This window comes from Pyrus communis, chromosome 14, assembly GCF_041283825.1.
Source record: "Pyrus communis isolate YQ-2024b chromosome 14, ASM4128382v1, whole genome shotgun sequence".
In the NCBI taxonomy this organism is placed as follows: domain Eukaryota; kingdom Viridiplantae; phylum Streptophyta; class Magnoliopsida; order Rosales; family Rosaceae; genus Pyrus; species Pyrus communis.
In genome coordinates this window covers 19,217,187-19,244,431 of record NC_142578.1, presented here as the reverse complement: position 1 = coordinate 19,244,431, position 27,245 = coordinate 19,217,187, and the positions used below count along the sequence as shown (strand labels likewise).

The window sequence follows — 27,245 nt, the reverse complement described above, 5'->3', positions numbered from 1 at the left end:
TTATCCAAAAATTTTAACATAGAAGGCTGCTAGGTAATTTCCACAATTGTAGCTCCTCCGTCTCAATTTCCGTAGCCATCATAACCGGTATGCCTAGCAAAATATAGCCATAGTTTTTCATAAGGGCAGCACCAGTCTAACCCATGGTTGTTCTACAAATACTGCCTCCCACAACCCGAAAGAAAATAACACTACTAGACAAAACCTCTTTACCAAAAAATACTTGCGATGGGATACACTGCTGTCGCAAAAGGACTTCCTTTTGAGATGGCATTTGTGCTGCTGTTAAAATGGTTGATTACTTGCGACAACGCAAAGTCACCGTCGAAAAGCAAGACTACTTGCGACAATAGAGAGTGTTGTCGTAAAATTAATTACTATTAGCGACTGTTGTATTCACTGTCACGTACAGATAAAAAAAAAATTTTGACAGCAATATAAACCTGTCGCATGGTTTGTAGAATTTATAGCGTATATTGTAGGTGAAGACTGTCATGGATATTGGAGAACCTATGGTACTGCAGTGCGCCAGAGTGTTGTATATGACAAAGAGAGAGGCTCGTCCTGCTCAAATTCACGTATGCTCGAAGAGATAATCAACCAAAAGGTGAAAGAAAGAAAGCAGAAATTTGAAGACACGATGGCGGATGAAATTGCTGTTTTGAAGTCAAACAGTAGTTCGAACTCATCTACCCAGGTATAGTGTCAAAGAATGGATCTCCACACTAAGCAATCATATATTATTAATTTGGACTTGGATATTTTTGCGCATTTAGATTTCAGTATTCGACTTTGGATACAATATATAACACTTTGTTATATGTACTTTGTTTTAATATAATCCTAGAATTCTTAGCAGATTATCTGTTGCTCTTCATGACCATAGGTTCCATTATCCGTCTCTAGTTAATTGCATATCTTATATCTCAGCTAGCACTAGCCGTCTGGGTTCACCAAGGGAATGATATGAGTGTCCCATAGCCGGTACCACCAAGACTGAGACAGCAAATGTTTTGTATGCAAATTTGTCATGTTGTATAAGTAATAAGTACCAAAATTTCTAGCTCCTTTCCACTTAAAGAGGTTAATTACTTGCAATTTTGAAGTCTTTTTTTAAAATCATAAAAATAAATAAATAAATAAACGATATTATATGCACTAAGAGATGGGGAAGTGGGCTAAGTCTCACAATGGGCTTGCAATAATGTGGTTCAAATTCGTCTTTGGTGAGAATTGAACCTAAAACTTCTTACTAGCAAGTGAAGAGGAATACCACTAGACCGTAATACTAAATGTGTTATTAAACCTAAATTGTTGCAAACTGCATAGCTTCATTCAAGATTAATTGCCATTACATTCAACCTAATTTTCTAGTTTTCCTTGGGAAGCAAGCTAGGTGTCATTAGCTCACTTTATGCATTATACTATGAATGGTTCATTCGCTTGGCTTAAGCTACTTTGCCAAATTTGTGTCCTCATAGTCTTGTTTTTCACTCCGCCACTACACTCTCATCTCGTCCTGGTTTAAATTATGAATAATAACGTTACATCGTATTTCACCTTACAAAATTTATAATTGAAATCGGGTATTGATTTTACTCGATGAGCATGTTTGTTCGTTTCACGAGTTCTTGAGTTTGACAGTAAATATATAAGACGATTGAAGGAGATGTTGTGTTTTTTTGGAGAGATGTTTTTTCTCACTCTATTTATGTCACATATTAGACACACAGTACCAAAACGAGCTTCTATTTAATTTGGGATTCCTAATTTCTTGGAAAATAAAATCTACATATCATAGTTTTGGGTGAACCGGCACCCTATTGCCATTTACCCCTAAACTACTTTGCTTCTGAATTTAGCGCGTAAACTTGCACGAATAATTCACTTTGAGGGTCTGAAGTCTTGACTAGAGTTGTGCTCCTTAAATTTTGCCTTACTCCAGATTGAGATATTGTGTTAACCAATGACTCGGTCGTGTTTCAGTTCGATTATAATTTTAATTTGGCTCATAATACCCTGTCACACCTTGGTGGTAGTCATTTCGGGTAGAAGAAATAATTTGGTTCCATAACAACGTTTTGGTGTTTGGTGCCATGTTGGTCTAAAATCAGCCTCAGCCAATAAGTCAAAGATTTCGGGATCTCTTTGCCCTTCAAGTTTGTGTTGCAGGCGTGCCAAATGGTTGTCTAAGGCCAAATGAATAAAGTTGGATATTTTAGTTACGGTATGAAATGTGACTGGGAACCAAGAAAGGAACCCATCTCAGCAGTAGGTTCTCTACGCCTTGGGTGCAAGGACTTTTGAGATGGGTGTTGTCCCTGCGGCATGATTCAAAGTTTGAGAGAATAACTTTTACTTTAAGTGCGATAAAATAAATTACGCTAGGTGCGAGAAAATAATTTGCAGGAACTAAAATTAATTCGAAATAGAAAGATAAGGATACATTTTGAATATATATTAAAAAAAATTATAAAAAAAGATAAAGCACGTTGGTGCAGAGACACTAAAAAGATGAGTTGAATGTAATGGTCGGAGACCTCTAAGACTGACCTAGAGGATCCTATATACTAATTGAGATCATCCACTCTCAATGAATGCCCCTTGATTGCCTATTGAGCCTTGATTTTTTTTTTTTTTTTTTTAAACAAACGATATTGTCTACACTAAGAAGAGGGTTTAGACTTAGCCTTACAATAGGTTAGCAATAATGTGTGTGGTTCAAATTCCTCTTTGATAAGAATCGAACCAAAGATCTCTCACTTACAAGTGAAGAGAAATACCACTAAACCGTAATACTAAATGGCCTCTCAAGCCTTGATTTATTTCCATTACAAAATTCAAAATATATTTTACTCAATGGCAAATATGATGATGTCTTTGTCTTCAATTTGCAAATAATTTCCTCCATGAATGTTATGATTGGTGATTATGACTCAATTCTTTTTTTCTTTTCTTTTTTTCACTATGACTAAATTCAAAATGATGACCATGCTATGTAGAAGATGCCAAATGTAGGTATAAACAGTGTGACACATTCTTGATCTTCGAATCAACCTACTAAATAAAAGCTGCAAAGTTATATGTAGTCACATAGAAAACGTAGGGTCACGACCCAGAATTTGAAATTTATTTCTGGCATTGCAGTATCTACGCATCATATCATATTGTTTATACATATATTATGCGGTGGTGAATAAACAAAATGTATACGGTTTATATACAGAGAGATGTACGGTCATGTGTATGTATACATATTATTTATTTTCATGTTATTTTATTGTACTTTTGTAAAGATGGAAAACTTCTCTCTCTATTGCAATGGGACATAAAATTAGAATGAAAAAGTTTTCAGGGACTCAAGACAACTTCACTATGGACATTGCCATCCTCCATTCTTATCCAAGATTTAACAGAGAAAGGCTTTTGAGTGATTTCCACAATTCTAGCTCCTCTATCCCAGTTTCCATAACCGCCATAACCGGTATGCCTAGCAAAACATAGCCACAATTCTTTATGGGGACAGCACCAGTCTAAGCCATGGTTGTGTCCTACAAATATTGCCTGCCGCAAACCCAAGGAAAATTGGTTACCACAGAGGCTCATGAGTTTCACAATGTGTTACTGTATAGCTCAATCTAAAATCATCATACTATCGTATAAGTTGCACCATCTTAGGTCAATATCAATTTCCGTCTACCACAACACAAAAAGCAATATTGAAAGTAAACCGATAGCGTTTTGACAAACACCATGGCCTCTCACATTATTAAAAGCCTAATGAACTCTGGCACACGAAACAAACTAATCCAAGTAATTAATTAAGGTTTTTGATCATTGCCTAACGGGACTTACAAGTTCCCCCCAGATGCCTACAACCTTAAACTAATGTAGTTTTATTCACACTGGAACAACAAACAACGGTAACTCAACTAATATATGAGTTTCATTAACTCTATGATTACCAAGAATTAAAAAACAGTAACCAACAAGGGTTTGAAGGGAAAACCAAAAACCTAAACATCAACACCCCAGGCAAAGTTGTTAGCTACTAGTTTTTACAATATCAACGAGTGATTCAGGTGTTTTCTTTGCGCCTGTCATTGTACAAATGGGGCATGGAATTACCTGGAATAGCTTAACAAACTAGAACGAACGGATGCTTGCTCCCACTTAAAGAAAAAGAAGGAACGAACTAGACTCTCTAATTCAACCTTTTATTGGCAAAAAAGCAAGAAAGGATCAACATAAACATGGACTTCCGATCAATTCTGACAAGCATAGCAAAACCCAACATAACCTTAGTAATAAACTACAAATGTGGGGTAACCGATTGTGCAACATCCCATGTGAACAAGAACACAAACACACAGATATTTGAAAGGAAGATAGGAAACCCATGCCTAATAGGTTATTAGCACTTGACCAACTCGTTTTGATCCAACAAGATATTTGCGAAGAATCTTTCATGGAGACATACCAATTGATAAACTAAAACCGTGAGGACAGTGAAAGCATGGCTTCATGAAAATGGAAACGTTTTGTAATAGTCATGCATAACTACCTTGTTTGACATAATAACTAGTTTAAACGTTGACCAGATAACAAATAAAAGCTAGAGATTCACTACAACAAAATGTCTTTTAGCAAGAAAAATTAGAAATTTATTTCCCTTAGTGACTGATTTCAGCCAGAAAATTATGTAGTTCTTGCAAAAAATGAGGCAGGTTTGTTCCCCTAAACTGGCGAAAGAAATTTATTTTCTCGCTAGACTGAGGTGTAGCGAGAAGAATGTATTTGCTTTTTAAAAAGTTCCTTTCCCTCCCTAAATTTATTCAGTCCCACCCACATTAACTTTTACTCCCTAAAATATTTCTAACAAGGAAACAACTTCTCGTTGTACCTCTCCCCCTACCAAAACAAACTCGCCTCTCTTCATCCTTTAATTTTTGTAAAAGGCTTGGTTTTTGTATTTCATAAGGAAGCTTTGCCTCCCATCCCAAATTACCTGTGCATACAGATTTGCAAATCGTGGCTATGGATTCTTCGAAATAGGAGAATTTGAGAAGCATGTCAAGCTAGTAAGCTACCCTTTACATATATGGCTTGCCAATGTTTGATGACGGTCATAATCTTGAAATCTCTTGGCAAGGTGTTAATTAGATCATTCCCTGTCGTTCATGTACCACGATTTTGTTTCCTCCAACATTAACTGTACGACTTTTTAGTTTTCTCCAATATCTTACTCGGTCACCAAAAAAATAAAAAAAATTAAAAATCCATTGTTAATTATTATTGTGAGAAAAGCTTAAATGACACAAAGCATTCATTTCCTACTTTATAAAATAGTTGTGATTTTAGGCAGGTCATTTTCATGAAAAAAGCGTGTGAGAAAATCTTTTGAAAAAATACGGATAAAAATGACCATCCACGAAAAGTGAGGCCTGGGTTCTCAAAAACAAAAAGGTTTTAGTAGCTTTTAATTAAATGGGCCGAGGCCCATTTTATTTGTTTTGCAAATTGTTTGCAGAAAATAGACTAGGAAACTCCTGCTTGCATTGAGAGCAAACAAACCATTCAGCTCAAACATTTTATTAAACACTGATTCTTCACCATGTAAGATGAAAAATACAACAAATTTGCTTTAGGATTGGCTTGCTTGCCCTACAAACAAAACCATATTGGTACAGAAGGTTCCGCCCGACTCGGCAATTTACACAGGTCTTGTATACAATAGGGGCAGAATTCATAGCTGAGATCACAGCACTTTCCAAGTCTCCAGGGTATAAACCAAATGTAAGGGGCAAGTTAAAGCAGGATGTAGAAAGAATCAACTGACAGACTGAAACCTGGTTGATCCATCGAACAGTTTCGAGATGACGGAGAGTGAACAACTATTTTGTTGATGACAGGGAAAAATAATAGAACATGCATTTCCTGAAGTAAAATTGTCCTAGAACTTGGAGGGTGTGCATTTCCTGACTTTTACTCTTTGCAGTTTCTCTATACAGGACCACTTACTCTCTTACTCAACAACTCACCTAATCCAGTTTTGAATTTTCTCATGATAGGAAAATTCATCGGTTGCGGTTGACACAAACAGATGTTACAATGATAATTGATATGTTATGTTTTGGACAAGAATCACAGGGAAATGATTTGTTTTACAATTCATGTAGTAAGTGACAAAAATCAACACAAGTCACCAGAACAAACCAATATCAATTTCCATAGAACGCAAAAAGCGATATTGAGAGTAAACCATAATGACTTGACAAACACCATGGCAGCTCAAATTATAAAGAGTCTAAAGAATTCGTAGAATTAGTAAAGAGTAAAACCAATACAAGTATTTAGCCCAAAGATTTTGAAAAGTTGAAACTAAATTAGCTTTGTTCACATAGGAACAACAAAAAACGTCAACATAACACCCTCCGGAAATAGTGGCTAGATAGCTACTGTTTTTCACAATTCTATGAGCGACTAGGGTGTTTTCTCTGTTCCTATCCTACCAATGCAAAAACCGGGCATGGGATTACCTGGAATAGCCTAACAAACTAAAATAAACAGATGCTATGTACTTCAAATCCTCCTTAAAGAAGGAATGGACTAGAGTCTTTAGGCCTTAAAAACTCTGAAAATCATCTCCGCAATTGACTAGGACAATTTTCTTTATAAAAGTGAAAGCTAAGTTCAAGTAAATTGCGGAGAATCGAGCTTTAGTAAAAAAATGGCTAGTCTATTCATAATTTTCGACTCCTTATTAAGAATAACCCATTTTATTGAAATAGGTTTGATCCATGAGTTTAGGATTATTATTTCTTTTTGTTATTATTTCTTCTTCTACATGCTTTAAACCCGATTCATAACTTTTTCTTATAATCAACCCATGTCACATACTAACTGTATTATGTTTTTGTACATTTTACCCTATATTATGCAGGTGAGTTTATGTTAATTTTAGTACTTTGTTGGAAGCTATTAGAAAGATTGAAAATTAAGAAAAGAATAGATGGAAAATTAAAAAAAAAAAAAATTAACAGTAGGGTGCAAATTGACTAATTTTGAGAGTTGAGGGGGGAAATTGGCCAAATTAAAGTTCAGGGGGGGAATTGACTAATTATGAGAGTTGAGGGGGGAAATTGGCCAAAATTAAAGTTCAGGGGGGAAATTGGCCAATGGTCACAAGTTCAGGGGGGAAATTGATAATATACCCATTCTATGAGCGACTAGGGTGTTTTCTCTGTTCCTATCCTACCAATGCAAAAACCGGGCATGGGATTACCTGGAATAGCCTAACAAACTAAAATAAACAGATGCTATGTACTTCAAATCCTCCTTAAAGAAGGAATGGACTAGAGTCTTTAGGCCTTAAAAACTCTGAAAATCATCTCCGCAACAATTAGTTAAGGCAGATTACGCGGTTATATTTTTTCAAACTGTTGCAGATACAGTTGAATTTCTTTAGTAGTCCCTCGACTAGTCCATTGGGTATGTAGGGACATTTCATTCAGACTGCTCACTATCAGCGGTCAGCTAGGACATTTCATTCGACTGTTAAACATTTAAGTCAACTATTCCACTGGCCAGAGTGACTGAACCTCAAAAGCTCTTGGTCGGGTTGATCATAGCAGGCCTACAGAAGGTTGGATCTTTTTTGGCCTTTTCTCTTCCAGGGTTCCACCTATGCCGCTATTTGAGTCCTAGAATTGACCTATACGAAAAATATGGGTAAAGTCCTGCACTCGCTAGACATAACATCTGCCTTGATGATGACCTCCTTCTGCTGATGCAAGTCTTATTGCATATGACTTGATCTTCTTCATGTCTCGTGGTTTCTCGAGGCCTTCAAGTCTTCACTTTGATTCTAGTCTATGCTAAGTTCTGGTCCATGGAATTAGAATTTCCACGTTCATAGACTAGAAGTGACAAATTTTCATAATTGGGTACATCCACAAAAATTCACCATTTTTTAATATTTTCATGAAATTTTTCCATAATTTCCAAGAAAACAGTTTTATAATCAGAGCAGGTGTTGTACCATGTTAAAGTTGGAACGTCGAACCTAAAACTAATTGACCTTGGTGGGAGAGGGACAAAGTTTCCTATAATTTGATGCAAGGCTTAAAATAGCCGACATGAGATTTTTATATTCCTAGCACGTCGCATCACCTAAAGCCAGACTAAACCAAACATGTGGATAATTGGGTGACATGGACAATTTGTGGCTAAATTGGGCCTTGCAATTTGATACATTGTCAAAGTTGGAGCAGCCAAAACCAATTGGTGACCGGTAGACTGGAGACGCTTATTGTACTTCAAGGAAACATTCCTCACACCCACCCCACTGATGCACTTCAAAAGAAAAACAAAAGCATATAGAGCTTAACAAATTCGTATAAACTTCAGATGTTAAAGTCTAACGCTCTCGAAATCATATACAAGTTAATCCATTCTAAGCATATCTAGCTTATGATACAGTTAAATTGTGTTTGTCCCTGTATTTTATTAACCTAAATTTATAGATAAATGTAAAGAAGGTGTCTGTATGCGTGTATTAGTTCATTACGTGTGCGTTTGTCTGTTACTACAAGGACATTGTACCCTTTTTCAAATCTTCACAGGTGTCTCCCACCTGGATTCATGCATGTAGGGTAAGCATGCTCATCTATGACCAAACCTACGTATGAAAAATTTTTATGGGAGGCATAAGATTTGATCTCACCTTGGCAGATTTCCTTTTGGCCAAAAGTTTCATCATACCCATTTCAGCTTCTTGAGGTGCTACTTGCTCTTCGTTAAGTGAACCCACGCAAGGCTTGTGTATGCCGAACTTTGGAGCAACTTTCTCATATGCACGACTTGGTATATGCCAGAAGATTATCTCTGGGACACTGCAAAATTTGATTGACAAGAAATAAAAGAGTAAAAATAAAAAGAAGATTTAGTACTGTGAATCAATTTTGTATTCTTCTGAGAAAAGAGCAGTAAACATATACTCATTAATAAGATGAAAGATGTACAATGGTATCAGGTAATACTTCCATACTTTTCTACCTTGAATCAGGGTTAATCTCTAGAGCTTTCAGCCGGAACCATTCTGCTTGGGCGCTGGATATAACTTCTGGGTAGGAACCACCACCAGAATCTAGGAAGTACAAAAATGCCACAGCTGACTTGGGATCTTCTGATGACAAAACTTGGAGGACATAGTTGGATACACTAGGCCAAAGCCCCTTCGGTCCATATCTAGAATGTGATAGCATATTAAGCTCAATCTCATTTTTCATTAGCTCCAAACGTTGAGTTCCCTGGAAGCTACAGTCTTCTTTCCCTACAGATCAGATGGCGTTGTAAGAGATCTCTTACTGATTATTCTAGAACAAGTATAACAAATAACAATTATTCTTAGTGATTATTCTCCTAAAAGTATAACTTACCTAAATCAATTGTGAGAAGAGAATCAAACTTTATGATGGCATTGACATATTTTGTTTGCATCGATCAAACTCAATGTTTCAAAGAAATATGATTACAATTGAAGGCAATACAATGCAAAGGGATTGAATAAATGGAACAGTAGTTGATACTCCTAAAGTAACAGATATCAGAAACTGTCAAGAGTCTCCTGTTTTTCGGTTCATCAAACACAGATTTGAATGCTTTCATTCAAATGTATAACAACATTACTTTTGCAGCCTAGAACGAACAAAGTAAGAAAAATAAAAGTTGACACTTTAATGTGAATGGCAATGTTCGTGGAAAAAAAGTTGATGTGGGTGACTTTCTTTTATATGTTTATGTTTCGATTCCAGATTTTGAAATAAGCCTACAGAAAGAGGTCGTCAATGCTAAAAGTGGAGAAATTAGTCAGTATTAAGAAGTACTAAGCAAAAGCAAACAAGTTGATCAAAATTGTGAACACATATTAGATCAAACTTCTAATTCACCTGAGCATGATGAATTGGCTACAGGACAATGAATTTTAGGAATTCCAGGAGCCGAAAACCACTCAATCGGCCACTCAAATGCTGCATCATCATGGTTCCCAAACACACTGGCCCAAGGAATACCCCTGGCTCTTGTTGGAGAAATTGCCTGATCCCAATACAAGCTTGCATTTCTAATTAATATATTATTAGCCGTGATGACATCTCCAAGATAGATAACAAATTCTGCAATGTACGTGCCATTCATTAGATATATGATTGCTATATGAACATTGGTGAAATGATGGAAGCATGGTTTACTTACTGCAACAGAACCACAGGGAAAACTTTGAAAATTTATTGAACAAAATATATCACATTGTAAAGAAGCCTAAACAAAAGATCGTCACACTGACAGGAAGTACTTTTTTTCGTGTGTTGGCTTTCTTCGAAAGCTATGAATCGTCCTTACTTGATTTCCCTTAAGTGATTTCCGCACGCTTATTTTCTTGCTCTACCGCACACCTTTTTTTCTTAACGTTTGGGTTGAATAAAATGAACCGAGAATCAAGGGAGCTAAGCCTGAATGGGCTGCAATTCAAATTTATCTTTGACGAGAATTGAACCTAACACCTCTCACTTACAAATGAAGAGAATACCAGCACTAAGTGGCTAGACAACATGGAAGTTATATGCATACACTAAAACATGAGAAACGGCTAATGAGAATTGAGATAACTTGTTTTGGTCACCTGGGGTTTCATGATCGAGTATAGAGGACATGACTCTAGTAGAATTGACATCCTGGAGAGGGCCCCAGTCGGTGGACTCGGCCTCTCCAAAATGCAGGTCGGCGAACAGAGCGATCTTGAACGGTGCACCTGCTGCGCCCGGCCGTAGATCGTAACCTTCTGCCCTGGTGGGTAGAGCGACGACGACGGAGATGATCAGAGAGTAGATGATGATGATGTATAGACATGATGTGAAGAACAAGAATTGCCCCGTCTCTGTCATGACGCAGTAAAGCAGGGCTGCAGGCGCGCTGTCGTGCTGTCGTGTTTAATGTTAACGACGGCATATTCCTTATGAGACGAGGACGATGCCTATGGCCTTTTTGGTGAGAAAGAGGCGGCATATTCCTTTTCGGTGGGAAAGTACTTGTGTAACGCTTTAGTAGTATTTTTCTTCACTTGTGAGTGAGATGTCATATATTCAATTATCGCTACAGACAAGTTTGAACCATATTATTGTTAACCATTATGAGGATAAGTTCATCCCCTTCCCTTAATGTAAATAATATTGTTTATTCAAAAAATAAATAAATCACTTTCCTATAACAAAATAATATAGAAAAACCTGTCAATACTAGGATATAGTTGTTGCAGTCCTATTAGATTAGGAACGTGATTGTATAAATTCTAGTGTATTTAGGAGTATCTTGTATATTTACTTTAGTAGTTTAATTCCTATTAGAGTTGTAATCCTAATAGGTTAAGGATTTAACATTCCCTACTACTATGCATAAAGGCACAATAGGGTGAAACGGCACACACCTCCTAATTACATCACAATGGGGTGAAACAGCACACACCTCCTAATTACATCTCTATCTTCCCTCTCTGTTGCCACCAGTCCCTCTCCCTCTCTGTTCTAAATACAGTTCAGTCAAATAGGCCCAACACATTATTAGCACAATCTTGTCAAGAACTAAAGGATCATGGAGAAGGCTCTCTTCTACAACATCGAAAGGCTTTTAATTATTTTTTGTCAATTAGATTCTTCTAAAATAAATTAAGAAATTTGAAAAAGCCTTGAAGCATGAAAACATTCCTTATGATGCATGAACCCACTATATTTATATTTTCCTTTCAAATATATATATTGTATATATATGTTCATATATTTTTGTCAATATATATAATTGTTAATGCAATACGCAATTATGCTATGTGGAATTTGTGAGTCAAAACATCGAAATTAATTTAGAAGCAATTCGGAAAACAAAACGACAACAAAAAGAAAAAAGAAAAAGGAAAATAGGATTTATGTAGCACCGCCACCGCACCACTGTGGCACCATCGCTAAACCATCGCGTTGTCCTGCAGCCCAGCCACGTGGAGAATACCCTTGGAACGGTGTCATTTTTGACACCTTGGACGGATTGTAATAGCCTTTTGGGCTTGCTGCCATTAAACTACAACTAGGCCTAGGCCTAGGTCAAATTACAAATGGGCATGAAGCCTTGGCCTACACCAACATGCCTAAAGCCTGTTGGCCAACAGTCTCGGCTCGTGATCACCATAAGCCAGCCCATGCGGCCGAGCTTGCCTAGACCACCCCAAAACCAAAGCTAGCAATTTTGCTGCTGGGCTTATCCCAGACTCACGACCTGTGGACTACAACCATGATCGGGCTACCCTGCAGCAACCTATGGCCCACAAAGCCTTTTTAGGGCCTTGCCCTACTCACGGCACCCAAGCCTAATGCTATTGGGCTATGGTTTTTCGAATCCAATGTTATTTTATGGCATTTTCTATAATTTTAACCCAAATGTTATAATTATTTTTACTTTTACAATCGACCCTGTATGGTCCGATCTATTGAATTAATTAAAGTGACCAGCAGTCCATTAATCTGACAATTAATCCAAAATTATTGACCTGAATTTCACTTTTTGGCAATTAACGATTCAATAAATTATTTCGTTTCTTTGAACCGTTGACTATCTTTCGTAGTCCTGAAGCACTCAGACTTGGGTTCTTGAAGCAACCACAAACCCCCTACGCTTTATTGTATATTGTATTATGTGTTCTTGCAGGTACCCCTATATATGAACTAAATGTTCATAGCTAAATCAAACCTGTAGTTTTGAATTTAGTGCTTTTGAAAACCCGCAGTTTTCATTCAAAACTTACCACATGAAACCCGTAGCTTTCATGTTTAAATTAAACCAATACATATCTTGTATCCTCTGTTTAGGGACATGTTGAACTTGAACAAGCTTGATTTCACCGCTCTGGAAGTCTATGGAAGAAACTACCTAAAGTGGGTTCAAGACGTAAAGCTTCGTCTTACTGCAAAGAGTCTTAGAGCTACTATCGAATAACCAACCAACAATGAATCTCAGAAAGCTATTGCTATGATCTTCATTCGTGGACACATCCATGATGCACTATAGACTAAGTACTTCACAAAGGAAGATGCATGTACCCTCTAGCTCGCTCTAGCCGATCGTTTCAATCACCAGAAAGACATTTACTTGCCTGAAGCAAGACACAACTAGCAACATTTATGCTTCCAAGACTTTAAGTCCATGAATGAATACAACTCTGAAGTTTGTAGAATCCAATCATTGCTTAAGTTCTGTAAAGAGGACTTAACCAAACAAGATCTCCTTGAAAAGACCTATTCGACCTTCAATGCCACCAATACTGTCATGCAACAACAATATAGAGCACAAAAGTTCACCAAGTTTTCGGATTTGATATTTGTTTTACTTTTCCCTATGGCGCAAGTTTTCAGCTGACTTCAGGAAAATGGCCTTACAGCTACCTTTTGTGATATGCCATGTGATTGATTCAACCATTTTTTGGTGAAGAATCATTAAGCTCGACCCGCTGGTGCGAACATTGTGCCTGAAGCGCATGCGACCAATTTTAGCAGCCACAACCGATGGAAACCTCGTTATGGCCGTGGAAATAGGCAGCAAGCCCCACCACGGGCCCAAGGTCAACAAAACAGAGGCCCACCCAATGGAGGAAATTTGACCCAGAAGTGCCAATCCCTTGCACCTGAAGCCTTAAACTTCAAGAACAAGGGAAAAACTATCGTTCAATCGGCTTCCATTGAAATAGACATGTGTTATCGCTGCGGATCAAAGGATCATTGGTCACGCATATGCCAAGCTAACCCCGAGGCCATTGCCAAGTATCATTCCCATCGTGAGTCTAACTTTGTGCTTGTAGAACTTCCCGAAGATACTACTACAACTTTAGAGGTTTCAGATTTTTAGGAGGCATCCGCTCGTATGGAAGAATAAAGTTTTATTTTTCTAAAGACATGTTAGGGTGTTTTACACCCCTAGTGGCCGAACCCCACCCCCCCCCCCTAAATTTTGAGGTTTATGTTTTAATTTTCGGACAATTTTTCTAAGTCTTTGGAATTATTTGTTTGGTTTTGGTTTGTTTTGAATTATGGACAATTATTTTATGGATATTATTTCTCGAATTGATCAATTGAATGAATGGAATTATATTTATGCATGTGACTGATTCAATTAATTTATTTCTAGGTATGACTTGTGGAGAAGTTAGTTGTTTGGCTGATAGTGCCACCACGCACACCATATTGTGTGAAAAACAATATTTTACTAATTTTATACCTAAAAATGTACCTCTGACAACCTTTTCAAGCTCATCCAACCTAATAGAAGGATATGAAAATGCTCGTATAATGTTGTCTAATGGTACTGAATTAACCATTAAAAAGGCATTATATTCTCCACGTTCTGGAAGAACGTTGCTGACTTTTAGAAATATTCGAGATAATCAATATCATGTTGAAACCACTGAAGAGTATGGTTCTGAATTTCTTTGTATCACTTCTTACAAATATGACCAGAAGCGTATTCATGAGAAGCTGGAACGTCTCCCGAATGGGTTGTACATAACAACCATTCGTGCAATTGAGACCTATCACATGGCCAGCCCTATGACCGAATTCCATACCACTTTGTTGTTTTGGCATGATCAAATGGGACACCCCGAACGAGATATGATGTGTCATATCCTCATAGTATCACATGGGCATCACTTGAAATCTTATCCCGATCATCCGTTTTGCAAAACATGCTCCCTAGGGAAGTTGAACATTCAACCCTCACTTACAAAGATTATTCACGATCCCCTAAGTTTCTTCAAAGGATTCAAGGGGATATTTGTGGACCAATCTAACCAATATGCGGACCATGTAGATACTTCATGGTGTTGGTTAATGAATCGGTGCGATGGTCATATGTCTACTTATTGTCCACACACAATGATGTATTTACAAAATTCTTAGAACAAATTATTAAGCTTAGGGCTCACCACCCTGATTATCCGATTAAGTCGATTCGACTGGATAATGTTGGAAAGTTAATGTCACAGACCTTTGACGATTATTGAATGTCTATTAGGTTTGATGTTGAACATCATGTACCTCATGTTCACACTCAAAATGCCCTGGCATAAGCTTTCATAAAGTTCCTTCAAACGATATCTCGGACTTTGGTTATGCGAACCAACTTGCTAGTATCTGCTTGGGGCCATGCAATATTGCACACAGCTATGTTGGTTCGCATGAGCCCCATGCTACCCAACCTCATTCACCGTTACAGTTGGTTACTAGATATGAACCTGACATCTCGCATTTACGTGTGTTTGGGTGCGCAGTATATGTGCCAATAACGCCGTCACTACGTACCAAAATGAGTCCTTAAAGAAAAATAGGAATCTATGTCAATTATGATTCATCATCCATTATTCGCTACGTAGAGCCCTTAACATGAGATCTCTTTACCTCATGTTTTGTGGATTCTCACTTCGATGAGACAGTCTTCCCGTCATTAGGAGGAGATAAGATCACTAAAGTTCATGTAGAACGTCGTAAATTATTGTGGATTACTCCCACTATGTTTGATTTAGATCCCCGCACACTTCAGTCTGAAACTGAAGTGTGACACATTCTAGATCTTCAGAGACTGAAGTGTGACACATTCTAGATCTTCAGAGCATCGTTCAAAGCATGTCAGATACTTTTACTAATCGAGCAAAGATGACGAGATCACATATACCTGCTGCAAATGCACCTACAAGGATGGACGTACTTAATGTATGTCGTAACACTGCCTTGGAAGGCCGCACCGTCCCTGAGGGTCAGGCAACCACACTTTCCACGTGGCCCGGTACACTGGCAGTTAGCCAATCACCTGCTCCTACCCTAAAGCCTTTTAGGCCCCCTGGTTCAAAGGATTCACAACCCCAGAAAAGGAAAACGGCACAAACTAGTGACCCTAGTCTAAATATGACCATTGCTTACTCATTTGTTCCCACGCATAAGGTTATTCTAGATTATAGTGATGTCTTAGATGAGACAAACCGGCCTCCCTAGAATCGTGAGACTTCGATCCATTACACAGTATTGGATGAGGTTTGGAATCGGAATGAGATGATTGTCGATGATGTATTCGCGTATACCGTTGCTTCTGACGTCATGCTTAGCGATGATATTGAACCATGTTCCATTGATGAATGTCAACGTAAAACGGATTAGTTAAACTGGAAATAAGCAATTAGGTTGAACTTGATTCGCTCACGAAACGTAAGGTGTTTGTGCCTGTAGCTCATACTCCACCACATGTGAAGCCCGTGGGCTACAAGTGGGTTTTCGTGATGAAGTCTAATGAGAAGAATGAAATAGTGCGATACAAAGCACACCTCATAACGCAAGGCTTCTCTCAACGCCCTGGGATTGATTATGAAAAGACGTATTCCCCCGTAATGGACGTCATAATGTTCTGCTACCTTATCAAGTTGATAGTTTCTGAAAAACTGAATATGCAGCTTATGGACGTGGTAATCGTGTATCTCTATGGGGATATAGATACGGAAATCTACATAAAAGTTTCAGAAGGACTTCCATTGTCTGGTTCAAATAGTTCTAGACCACGGAACACTATCTCGATTAGATTGAGTAGATCACTCTACGAATTAAAACAATCCGGGTGAATGTGGTATAACCGTCTGAGTGAATATTTGACGAGTCAGGGTTATGTGAACAATGAACAATGCCCAAGTATGTTCATTAAGAAGTCACATTCCGGATTTGCGATGGTTGAAGTTTATGTCAACGACATGAACCTCATCGGAACTCTTGCAAACCTTGAGGAAATTGCCGTTCACTTGAAATCGGAATTTGAGATGAAAGATCTTAGGAAAACTCGATATTGTCTCAGCCTAGAGATCGAGCGTTGTTCGAATGGAATCTTAGTACATCAATCGAACTACACCCATAAGGTGTTGTGACGTTTTAATGAGGATAATGCTAAACGAGATCATTTCCGTCCCAAGGAGGATGAGGAAGAGATTTTGGAGCCTGAAGTTCCATATCTAAGTGCAATTGATGCTTTATTGTACTTGGCTCAATGCACTAAACCTAACATCTCCTACGCTATTTATCTTTTGGCTAGATACAACAACGCGCCTACACGCAGACGCTGGAATTGTGTTAAAGACATTTTCCGCTACCTCAAAGGTACGACAGATTTGGGCTTGTTCTACACCCATGAATCCTCGAGAGGAGCCACCGCCCCCTCGATCCTCGGGTTGATTCTCGCATCATTGGTGATGCATATAATGGTTATCTATTTGACCCACATAGGGCACGTTCTCAAACGGGCTATGTCTTTACTGTTGGAGACACCTCTACATCTTGGAAGTCTACCAAGCAAACGTTAGTTACGACTTCTTCGAACCATGCTGAGATTCTCGCCCTACATAAAGCATCACGTGCGTGCTTTTGGTTGAGAGCAATCATGGAACATATTCGAAGCACTAGTAGTTTTTCTTCCGCCATTAACCTTCCTACGACAATCTTTGAAGACAATGCAGGATGTATCGAGTAGTTAAAGAAGGGATGCATCGAGGGAGACAACTCCAATCACATAACGCCAAAGTTCTTTTATTCTCACCAGTAACAACAACATCAGAACATTAAAGTCAAGCAAATTCGTTCCCAGGACAACCCAACCGATCTATTCACCAAGTCTACTTTTCAAAAGCTCGTCCAAGGAATTGGTATGCATAAATTATCTAAGTTGAATTGCTTGTAGTTCTCTTATTTGGAAGTTATGTCTAACTCAGGGGGAGTATCCTGAAGCATACTCACTTGATCTTAATGTACTCTTTTTTCTACGATTAGGATCATTTTTCCCACTAGGTTTTTGCTACCTAACGAGGTTTTGATGAGGTACCCATCCTGGGATGATCATACTCCGTTGAGTTCACTACTTTCATCCTTTTTGACATTTGTTTTAGACATTATGCATACTTCTCACTTTTCTCCTTAGTCTATGGGTTTTTACCTACCTTAGGTTACCATAGCAAGGTTTTGTGATTTTTACTACACATGCATACTTTCTTTTAAATTTGAGACTTGCATTCACCAATTGTGCTGACGACTTCATCAACTGTTCTACCTTATTTGCTAAAGATCTGATGCGATGTTTTGTTTGAGTATTTACACACTCAAGGGGAAGTGTTGCAATCCTATTGGATTATGAATGTGATTGTGTAAATCCTAGTGTATCTAAGAGTATCTTTTATATTCCCTTTAGTAGTTTAATTCATATTAGAGTTGTAATCCTAATAGGGTAAGGATTTAACCTTCCCTACTGCTATAAATAAAGGCACAATGGAGTGAAGCAACACACATCTCAAAACTACATCTTTCTCTTCTCTTTCTGTTGCCGCTGGCCCCATCCCTCTCTATCCTAAATACAGTTCGGTCAAATAAGCCTACACCAATAGTGAATTTCTTCTTGACTAATAAACAAATTGTTTCGCCCCTACTAGTTATTTTAATTAATTATTAATGTTTAATCTATTGGCTTGGATTTCATATAACACTGCAGCAAAATGAAAACACAACAGCAACTCGACCAAAACTAGCCAGAAACAAAAACACAACAATTAGTTCGTTGATGCAACTAGTTCAACAAGACGATAAGGAATCTATAGGAGCAAAAATGAAGCTATAAGCAGGTCAATAAGACAATGGGCCCGCCCAATAAGTCCATGACTGCCTTTTAATCTTCACAAAATAGGCTTTGTAGTTGCCCACCAACTATTTGAAAAATTGCCCAACTGAAAGTTTTCAATATTGAATCAAATTTCAAACCATGAGTATAAGATGGTCGGGTCTAGGCTACTAACACCCACACATCTTTCTCAGATTATACAAGAGCAGAAAAAACTTGTTGATGGCCCTCCAAATTTCAACTCAAGCAAAATCTAAGTATCCCAATTACTGTCACAATGGTCTAGTCTACACCACCATGATCAGCATTCTTGGAAACTGTGGCCGAATCGCTGAGATGAAGGATGTGATTAATGAGATGATAAACGACTTCTGCGAATCCAAAGATTTAGTTTTTGCAACTGTAATTAAAACCTAGCAAGCTGGATTTTTGGAGGATGTAGTGTCTCTATTTAACAACATTTCCAAGTTCAACTATGATAATTGGACACATTCTTTCAATACCTTTTTGCAGATTATGGTCAATGAATCTAAACTTAAAGCTGCTCGTCCTATTTTTATGGAGCATTGTTATGGGTGGGAGGTGAACTTTCAGGTTGGGTCCTTGAATTTGCTCATGCTTGCTTTGAGCCAAAAGGGTCGTTTAGATATTACCCTGCAAGTTTAAAAGGGTCGTTTAGATATTACCCTGCAAGTTTTTCAAGAGATGGATTATCAGAGTTTAATCCATATAGGGAAAATTACTGGATTTTGATGAAAGGGTTGTGTGAAGATAAGAGACTCAATGAGATGACCCATTTGTTGTATTCAATGTTTTGGAGAATTTCTCTGAAGGTTTGTGGTGAAGATGTTGTAATTTATAGAACCTTGTTAGATGCCTTGTGTGATACTGGAGAGATAGACGAAGTTGTCGAAATTCTTAGTATTAAGGAGGGGGCTCAAGGCCCCTAAGCGATGTAGACAAAATCTTGATTTCAGATGTTATGGCAGTGGCACAGACATGGAAATGATTAAGCTGTTGATTAATGAAGCTCTAGTGAGAGGTGGGATTCCCAATTTGGCAAGTTATAGTGCTATGGCAATTGATCTTTACAATGAAAATAAGATTTGTGAGGTTGACAAAGTGGTCAAGGAAATGTAAGATAAGGGCTATAGGCCAACAACGTTGGTCTTTGAAGCAAAAACAACTGCATTGTGTAAAGAAAAGAAAGTTGTGGAAGCAGTCGAGGTGATTAAAAAGGAAATAGAGGAGGCAAACTATATACTGATGTGGTAGAAACTAGCACACAAATTAAACCCTATAATTTAGACAATTGTAGTATGAGCAAGTAAGGATCGTTCTAGGTCGGAGATTAGGAGGGATGCTAATCAACACAAATTAAACTTAAAAAACTGAAAACTAAGCTAGACTAACACAAAAAAAGAACTGAGGGGAATTTTTGGACGAATTTTAACAAAAATAAAGTAAATTGCAGCAAACGAATTAGGTCTTGTACGAGATATAGGTGAAAGGCTAGCTAGAGGATTGTTCTCCACACATGAAACATATGCATACAAATCGATTTCCAATTATTATTTCTATAAACCATGAAACAATGCCCCAAATTAATTGTGAACTGCATAAATTAACTCTCAGATTTTCCTAGGTTCATTGAATTGGACTCAGCGACCCAACCAAATTATTCTTCTCAAGTTCCTTAACTATGAAAAGCATGATAGAGATACATCTCAAAGATCATTAAGTTTTGTGAAAATCATAAGCATTGACGAAGTATTCGTAACTATGAAAAGCATGATACTCCTACCAAGAATTTACTTAACTCAATCATGACTAGTGACTTTTACTACTTGCAAATATAAGTTCATAACGATTAGGTGAAATTCCCTTATATTCTAGCATCAAATCCCTGCATGCAAATTAAGTATGCATCCTTAATAAACATACAAGAATAAGTTCTCTATGAAGCAGATAGGTAAATCGCATTCATGTTTTATGAAACAATAACTGGATGTAATCAATTTATATAAAACATATGATCACAACCTCAAATTCACCTCTAGCTAAAAAGAAATTTAGTTACGCATGTTCAACATAACTGAAAAACAATCTAAAATAAACATTAAAACTAAACAAGGATAGAAAGAACTCTGAAAACTCCAACGGTTGAATGGCAGGTTGCAGCACAATCTCTCTCCTCTAATATTTGCGGCACAACTTGTTTATATAGGGCAAATGGCACGGCTGAATCCAAGGAGAAAAAGGATTAGGGTGTTTGAATTATCTTAGGACTCCAAGAATCAGATGGGAATTATTTAGAGTGTGATAAGGATTCCTTTTGCAGCTGGAAATAAGATGAGATAATGTTGGATAAAATGGGATAATGTTGGATAAGGTTATATGAGATAAGATAAGACTGGATAAGATGAGATAAGTTTGGATAAGATAATGTTCCTCTCTAACTATGATTCCTCTTTCCTGTGTAATTCCTTGTCTTCCAAGCCTCAACTTTAATTTCTCTAGATTTTAGCACATGTCTAGCACCATTTAAACACCAAAAACGTTCAGCCCATATGCCATCCGCACATGTTATCCAATCCAAGTCCAAAACTGCTCCAAATTGATCCATTTGATTATTTATTGTCATCTTTACCAACTAGACCTACAATAATACAAAAATAACATAAATTACCAAAATAAATGGACATTAACGACATAAATGCAAAGAAACAAGATAACAAAGTTGCATACATATGCTCCTATCATTTACCAACTTTAAGAGTGTATAATGTTGTTATGAGATGTCTTTGTAACGAAGGGCAATCAGTTCTGGCCATTTCTTATTTGAAGAAGATGGAAAAGCAAATGGGTTGTTTTGCTGACAAGAAAACTTATGGCATTCTAGTCGATGGGCTTTATGATGAGAGTCAATTTCTAGATGTGAATCGAGTATTGCAGGAGATGTTGATCAAGTCACATTGGCCCTGTGTTGAGACTTACAATAGATTGATTAGGGGTATTTGCAAAATGGGCTGGCAATATGAAGTTGTTATGTGGTTGGAGGAGATGATGAGTCAGTCTATGATACCGGAATATTCAATTTGGAACTCATTGGTGTCATCTGTGTGTTGTAGCATGGCCAATGTTAAGGCTTGCTCTGAGACTTGTAACCGATTAAAGAATTCTTAATTGTTTCTTGCTCTTATTTATGCATTTCCATTTGTGTACACTGACTAATTAGTAGTTCTAGAGAAGACATCTCTTTTCTAGAAAAATGAATTTTCTACAACAACAGCATAGCTTTCAGTTTCCTATGATACTTCTTATGATTCCGAAGATGGAACAAATTTGAAGGATTGTGTTTGTATGAAAAGGATGACGATCGATCAATGTATTAAAAGGCAAAGGCTTTCCCTGGATAGCCGTGCCTAGGCATGAGGCGTCAGGCAAATCCTTATGGGACCTTAAATAATAGGGGACTGTTGTGAGTTATTGAGAAAAACAAGGAAACATGGGACTTGTGGGTTTCAAAAATAAAAGAAAAATAGACTTGTCCAAAACGATGTCATTTTTGGACAAGTCTTAAAAAGAAAAAGAAAAATTTCTCTTCTTCTTCTTTGCAGTCGTCTTCCTTGTGAAGATGCCGCACACCTTGTAACCATAAACCGAGATGGCAATCTTCAACTTTAATTTACCCAGATGACAAAGTCATTTGACTTCAATTTTGGGTCGCTGATGGATCTGGGAACGCTCGCCATCCGCCTTTAGGTGCGTCTCAACTGCCTAGGCTCACCTGGGCGAGTTTTCACCCACTTTCACTGGGTAAAGGCGTTATCACTCCCGCCCCACCTCCAAAGACGCCTAGGCTCGCCTTTTAAAACACTGCAATCGATATTAGACTTATTTCAAGGGTTACATAGGACCAATTAACGAAACACATATACCAGTTGTCGTGCCTAGAGAAATGTAATTACCATATATTTCAAAGGGGCAACACATTTCAAAATGTTATGATTATTTGTGATTTTAATATACACTTTACATTTATATAGGCTCATGATTCATGTATATTCATGGAGGCCTTGAGAAGACCAGAATTGAAATTTCCTTACCCTTTTTTTATTATTAATCAACTTTAGTCTTATATGAATGTGTTTCTTCATTTATTATCTTATGAAAACAAAACTCCTTATATTTGTCTTTTAAATTATGTATATAGGTATACTTAGTTGATCCTGGATATCCACATATGAAAGGATATATTAAACCTTATATGGGTGAACGATATCATCTTCTTGAACATCGATGTGGAAGTCAAGCAAAAGGAAAAAAAAAATTATTTAATGAGAGGCATTCCTTAAGATGAACAGTTGAAAGAACTTTTAGTGTTTGAGAAAATAAATGTACAATGATTCGTCGAATACATAACTTCCTTTTTGAAAAACTAGTAGAAATTGTTGTTGCTTCAATGAGTTTACACAATTTTATTAAGAATCATTGTATGACAGATCAAGAGTTCCAACCTTATGATAATGGCGAGCTACTTCCGTTCATACATGAGGATGACCCATACAGATGAAGAGATTGTTGATGAAAATTCTACGCATAGGCAACAAATATAGGTTGAACGAGAAATAATTACTAATCTTCTTATGTCTAGTTGATGTGATAAATAATAGCACTCAAATTAAACCCTCTTATTGACAATTGTAGTAAAGATGTAAGTAGGGATCGTTCTACGTCGGGGATTAGGAGGGATTGCTAATCTAATAAAAACTGACTCAAGAATACAAAGCTAGGCTTAAAAACACTTAAATAAACTTATATGACTCAAAACAAACTCAAAAGACTCAAAACAACACAAAACAATCAACTAGACTCTAGGACTTAATTCGGACGAAGATAGAATTGGTTTTGACTCAAAACACTTAAAAACACAAATTGGACAGATTCTAGCTATTTAGACACAACAAAGTAAAGGGGATTGGGTTTTTGGACAAATTTAAAGTAAAACAAGTAACTTAAAGACTTAAACAAAGTTTGGATGAATTTGGGGAAAAACTATGGATGATTAGCTAGCTAGAGGATTCTCTTCCACACATGATACATTTGAACACAAATTGATTTCCAATTGCTTTCTCAATAAACCATGAACCTCAACACCCCAGATTAACCGTGACATCACTAATTAACCCTCAGATTTTCCTTTAGTTATTAGATTGGATGACATCATTCGACAACCCAAAGCATTCTTCAAAAGTTCCCTACATGACATCATAATAGAGATACAATCAAAGATCATTACGTTTTATGAAAATCATAAGCATTGACAAATCATTCGTAACTATGACATCATGATACTCATGCCAGGAATTTAACTTAACATGATTGTGATAAACAACCTTTACTACTTGTGAATATAAGTTTGTAACGATTATGTGAAACTCCCTTATATTCTAGCATCAAATTCAAACATGCAAACTAAGTAAGCCTCCTTAATCAAAATACAAGAATAAGTTCTCAATCAAACGGTTAAGTAAATTGCATACACAATTTATGAAATCACAACTGGAATTAATCAATTCATATCACAAATATAATCATGGTTTCAAAGCCTCCCCTAGCTAAAACGGGTTTAGCCTCTCATGTTCACAGCAAAACAAGGAAAACTTCAATTAAACATTGAAAACAAAAGATAGATTACACCTAAAAACGTTCCAACAATCCAACTTGAATGCAAAAACGTCCAAGGCTTCTTCTTCTCTCCTTCTTCTTGCTATGCTGCGGCACAAAGGTTTTAGGATGTGAAAGGGTGGTTTGTAAGGTATTAAGGTCAAGGATAGATGTATGGTAAGAAGTATGATGAAAGAAAGAGTGCGGAGTGGTGTATGGATGGTGATGAAGGCTGCAGATTGATGTCTAGAAGGGTGAATGATGGCTGGTTGTGTATATGAGTGAATAGAATTGTATATGGGTGCGGCAAATGGTTATATAATTGAGGGAAAGGATCTCAGCTTTTATTAAATGGTTTAGGAAAGAATTAGACCCCAAATCCACAAGGAAAAGGAGAATTAAAGTCAGAATAAAAGGGGAAAAGGGAATGTGTTTTGCGGTAGCATCCAAAGGAAAGGAAAAGGGAACTTCCTTGCACGGCAAGGAAAGGGAAAGGGTAAGGTGAGTGCAGCAAGGGCTAGAATGGTGCAAGGAATGTTTAGTTTGTGTCCTAGAATGCATAAGAGACCTTCAATGTTGCTAGAACTTAGGGACATTTAGGATTAGGAAAGGTCAAACCAAAATAGGAAACTTTGGCTTCACTTTCCTACTTTAAGTAGGAAACCTTCTTTGATTAGGAATCCTTCTTTCATTAGGAATCCTAACATCTTTAAGTCTTCAATTTCGTCCATTCCTTTTGCTCCAAGTTTATGCTATCCATTCCAAGCCCAATTTTGCTCCAAAAGGCTCTAAAATGCACCTTCTTGCTACTTTAGCCATATGGACCCACAAACACACGAAAATAGCTCAAAATACTAAAATAACTATGAACTAGCAACATAAATGTAAGAAAACAAGCTAACTAAGTCACCTAAATATGCTCCTATCACTAGTTAATAATGTGTTAACACATGGTCCTTTTAGACCCATTAAAATAATGTATATCTGTTTAGACCTTATGGGCCTTGAATGACCCCACAAAGTGATAAAAGATCAAGATATTAAGTCACAAGACAACCCAAGGGATTCGATAAATAAAGCACTACTTCAATGACAAAAAGTTGACCGTCATCAACAACCAATCAAATCCCTGGATTGTCTACCGACAAAAAGGAACAAGCATTAGACTTAAAGTACTTTTTCGATTAAGAAGCAAGTTAACAAACCTGACAACTTTCAAGTACAAAGCTCCAAGGACAGATCTATTTAAACGGCAACTCTAAGCCACGCGTTGACCAGCAACATAAAAGAAACTCTATGCAAGAACATGAATGTTGTTAGACTCAATGCTCGACTAAAAGTATTTTCCAACCACCCTAGCACGAACGCTACGCTCGTCAGTTGTCGGCCTGGGAAATCAAGCAAATTGCCTTGCGCATATGTCACTTCTTTTCCACGTGTTGATCAGACAATAAAGAAGTAGCCTACAGACCAAGTCTTGGTACACCTAATTTACTAGTGGACGGTGAGAGACTTAAAAACTCAAGACTTTTAGGGCTCACTAAAAGCCTATATAAAGGATGCGAGCATTCTTTATAAACAGTCGAATCCACGAGAATAGAGTTAAATTACTTTGTACTGAAAGTTATTGTAATTCACATCAAATATATATTTGATTACTCCAATGGACATAGCTCATTCTTACAGGTGAACCACTTAAACCTTGTTTTAAGCATTAACAAATACTTATTTCACATTTGATTGTCGTGTAACTATAATGTGTCATTTTGTTCCTAGTTAACAAATTGTCAACTATATATATTTTCAATTAAGGAGGTATCATTTTCTTAATGGTCATTAATTTCTTTATTGACTTTTTATAAACATTTTAATCATTAATTTTGCATTCAATTTTCATCAACAATTTAATCAAGTTGTATGCTAATTATTACGAAAAATGCTCATGCAAAAATTTATGAGGAAAACCAAACAATCTATGTAATATCAAAGTTCTTCTTCTGCTAAAAAAATATCAAAGTGCTTCCATACAATGCAAAAATACTTAGTTAGTTGTCTGCCAAACAACAAACTACTTTCTTGTGAAAGCGCTACTGAAAAGTGCAACGAACAAAAAGTGCTAGTCAAGAAAAGAGTTTTATAGAATAGCACTTCCAATATGTAAAGAATCTGCAATGTGTTTAGTTGATTAAAACCATACATGTGTTATGTATTAAAGAACATCTCTGTGAAAAATCTGTCAAATAAAATAATAATTTAAACAACCACAATTGTTATAAAATAAATATAAAAAAAAAACTAGTGTTGTGTCAAAAAAATCTTAGGTTCTAATTTTGGGAGTTCACAACTAACTTTTTCTCAGACTCCCTTAACGTGAATATATTGTTGAAATAAATAATTTTACATATCAAATGAACGGATGTATCACTAAACCAAATCATAGAACAAGAATAAGAAGGTAAAAGAGCATAATTGGTAGATAACTAGCATTTCCAACCATAATTACTAAAAAAATGGTGTTATACCCACCCCAATATCTTATTTTCCCACCCACCTTATATTTACACCTACCATAAACATTTGAAAAATAAATAAACTCTTTTCCCACCCACCATTATTTCCGAAGTAAACCTTCCATATTTCTTTTTCAAAATTTCCTTGCCTTGAAAAATTATTATAATTAAAAAGAAATGCATAATTACCCAAGAACTCCAAATATCACCACCAGCACAACCCCCTCCCTAAAATATTTCAGAACTTTAACTACCCCGACACCCCCAAATCCTCAGCCAAGGCACCACCACACCCCAACACCCTACGCCCCTCCTCATGTGAAGCTTGATCACATCTTC

At 37.0% G+C, this 27,245-nt stretch overlaps 1 protein-coding gene and 1 pseudogene across 2 annotated transcripts; one reads left to right on the top strand and one right to left on the bottom strand.

The window, feature by feature from the left end:
- Positions 1-3,086: 3,086 nt before the first annotated feature.
- LOC137713713 (putative inactive purple acid phosphatase 16) lies at positions 3,087-11,016 on the bottom strand. 2 transcript variants are annotated; one of them, XM_068453055.2, is made up of 5 exons: positions 10,682-11,015; positions 9,951-10,175; positions 9,058-9,334; positions 8,726-8,894; positions 3,087-3,564 (listed from the first exon to the last, which is right to left on the bottom strand). In XM_068453055.2, exons 1-5 carry the CDS (start codon positions 10,941-10,943, stop codon positions 3,352-3,354), a joined length of 1,146 nt encoding a protein of 381 aa, XP_068309156.2. In that variant the 5' UTR covers positions 10,944-11,015; the 3' UTR covers positions 3,087-3,351. The 2 variants fall into 2 exon arrangements, 1 of the variants encoding a protein (XP_068309156.2); XR_015955956.1 differs by lacking the exon at positions 3,087-3,564 and adding an exon at positions 5,590-6,539 and having other exon boundaries at positions 7,286-8,894; positions 10,682-11,016.
- A 7,851-nt stretch (positions 11,017-18,867) lies between these two features.
- Positions 18,868-21,912, top strand: LOC137712165 (pentatricopeptide repeat-containing protein At1g05600-like; annotated as a pseudogene).
- The last annotated feature ends 5,333 nt before the right edge of the window (positions 21,913-27,245 follow it).

Bases quoted from the DNA above. Each gene is read 5' to 3' on its own strand.
- LOC137713713 (XM_068453055.2), bottom strand. From the start codon at position 10,943: ATGACAGAGACGGGGCAATTCTTGTTCTTCACATCATGTCTATACATC. The intron at 10,176-10,681 runs GTGACCAAAACA...CGTACATTGCAG, and splicing joins ACTCGATCATGAAACCCCAG to AATTTGTTATCTATCTTGGA. The intron at 3,565-8,725 runs GTGAGATCAAAT...GGTTTGCGGCAG, and splicing joins CCAAAAGGAAATCTGCCAAG to GCAATATTTGTAGGACACAA.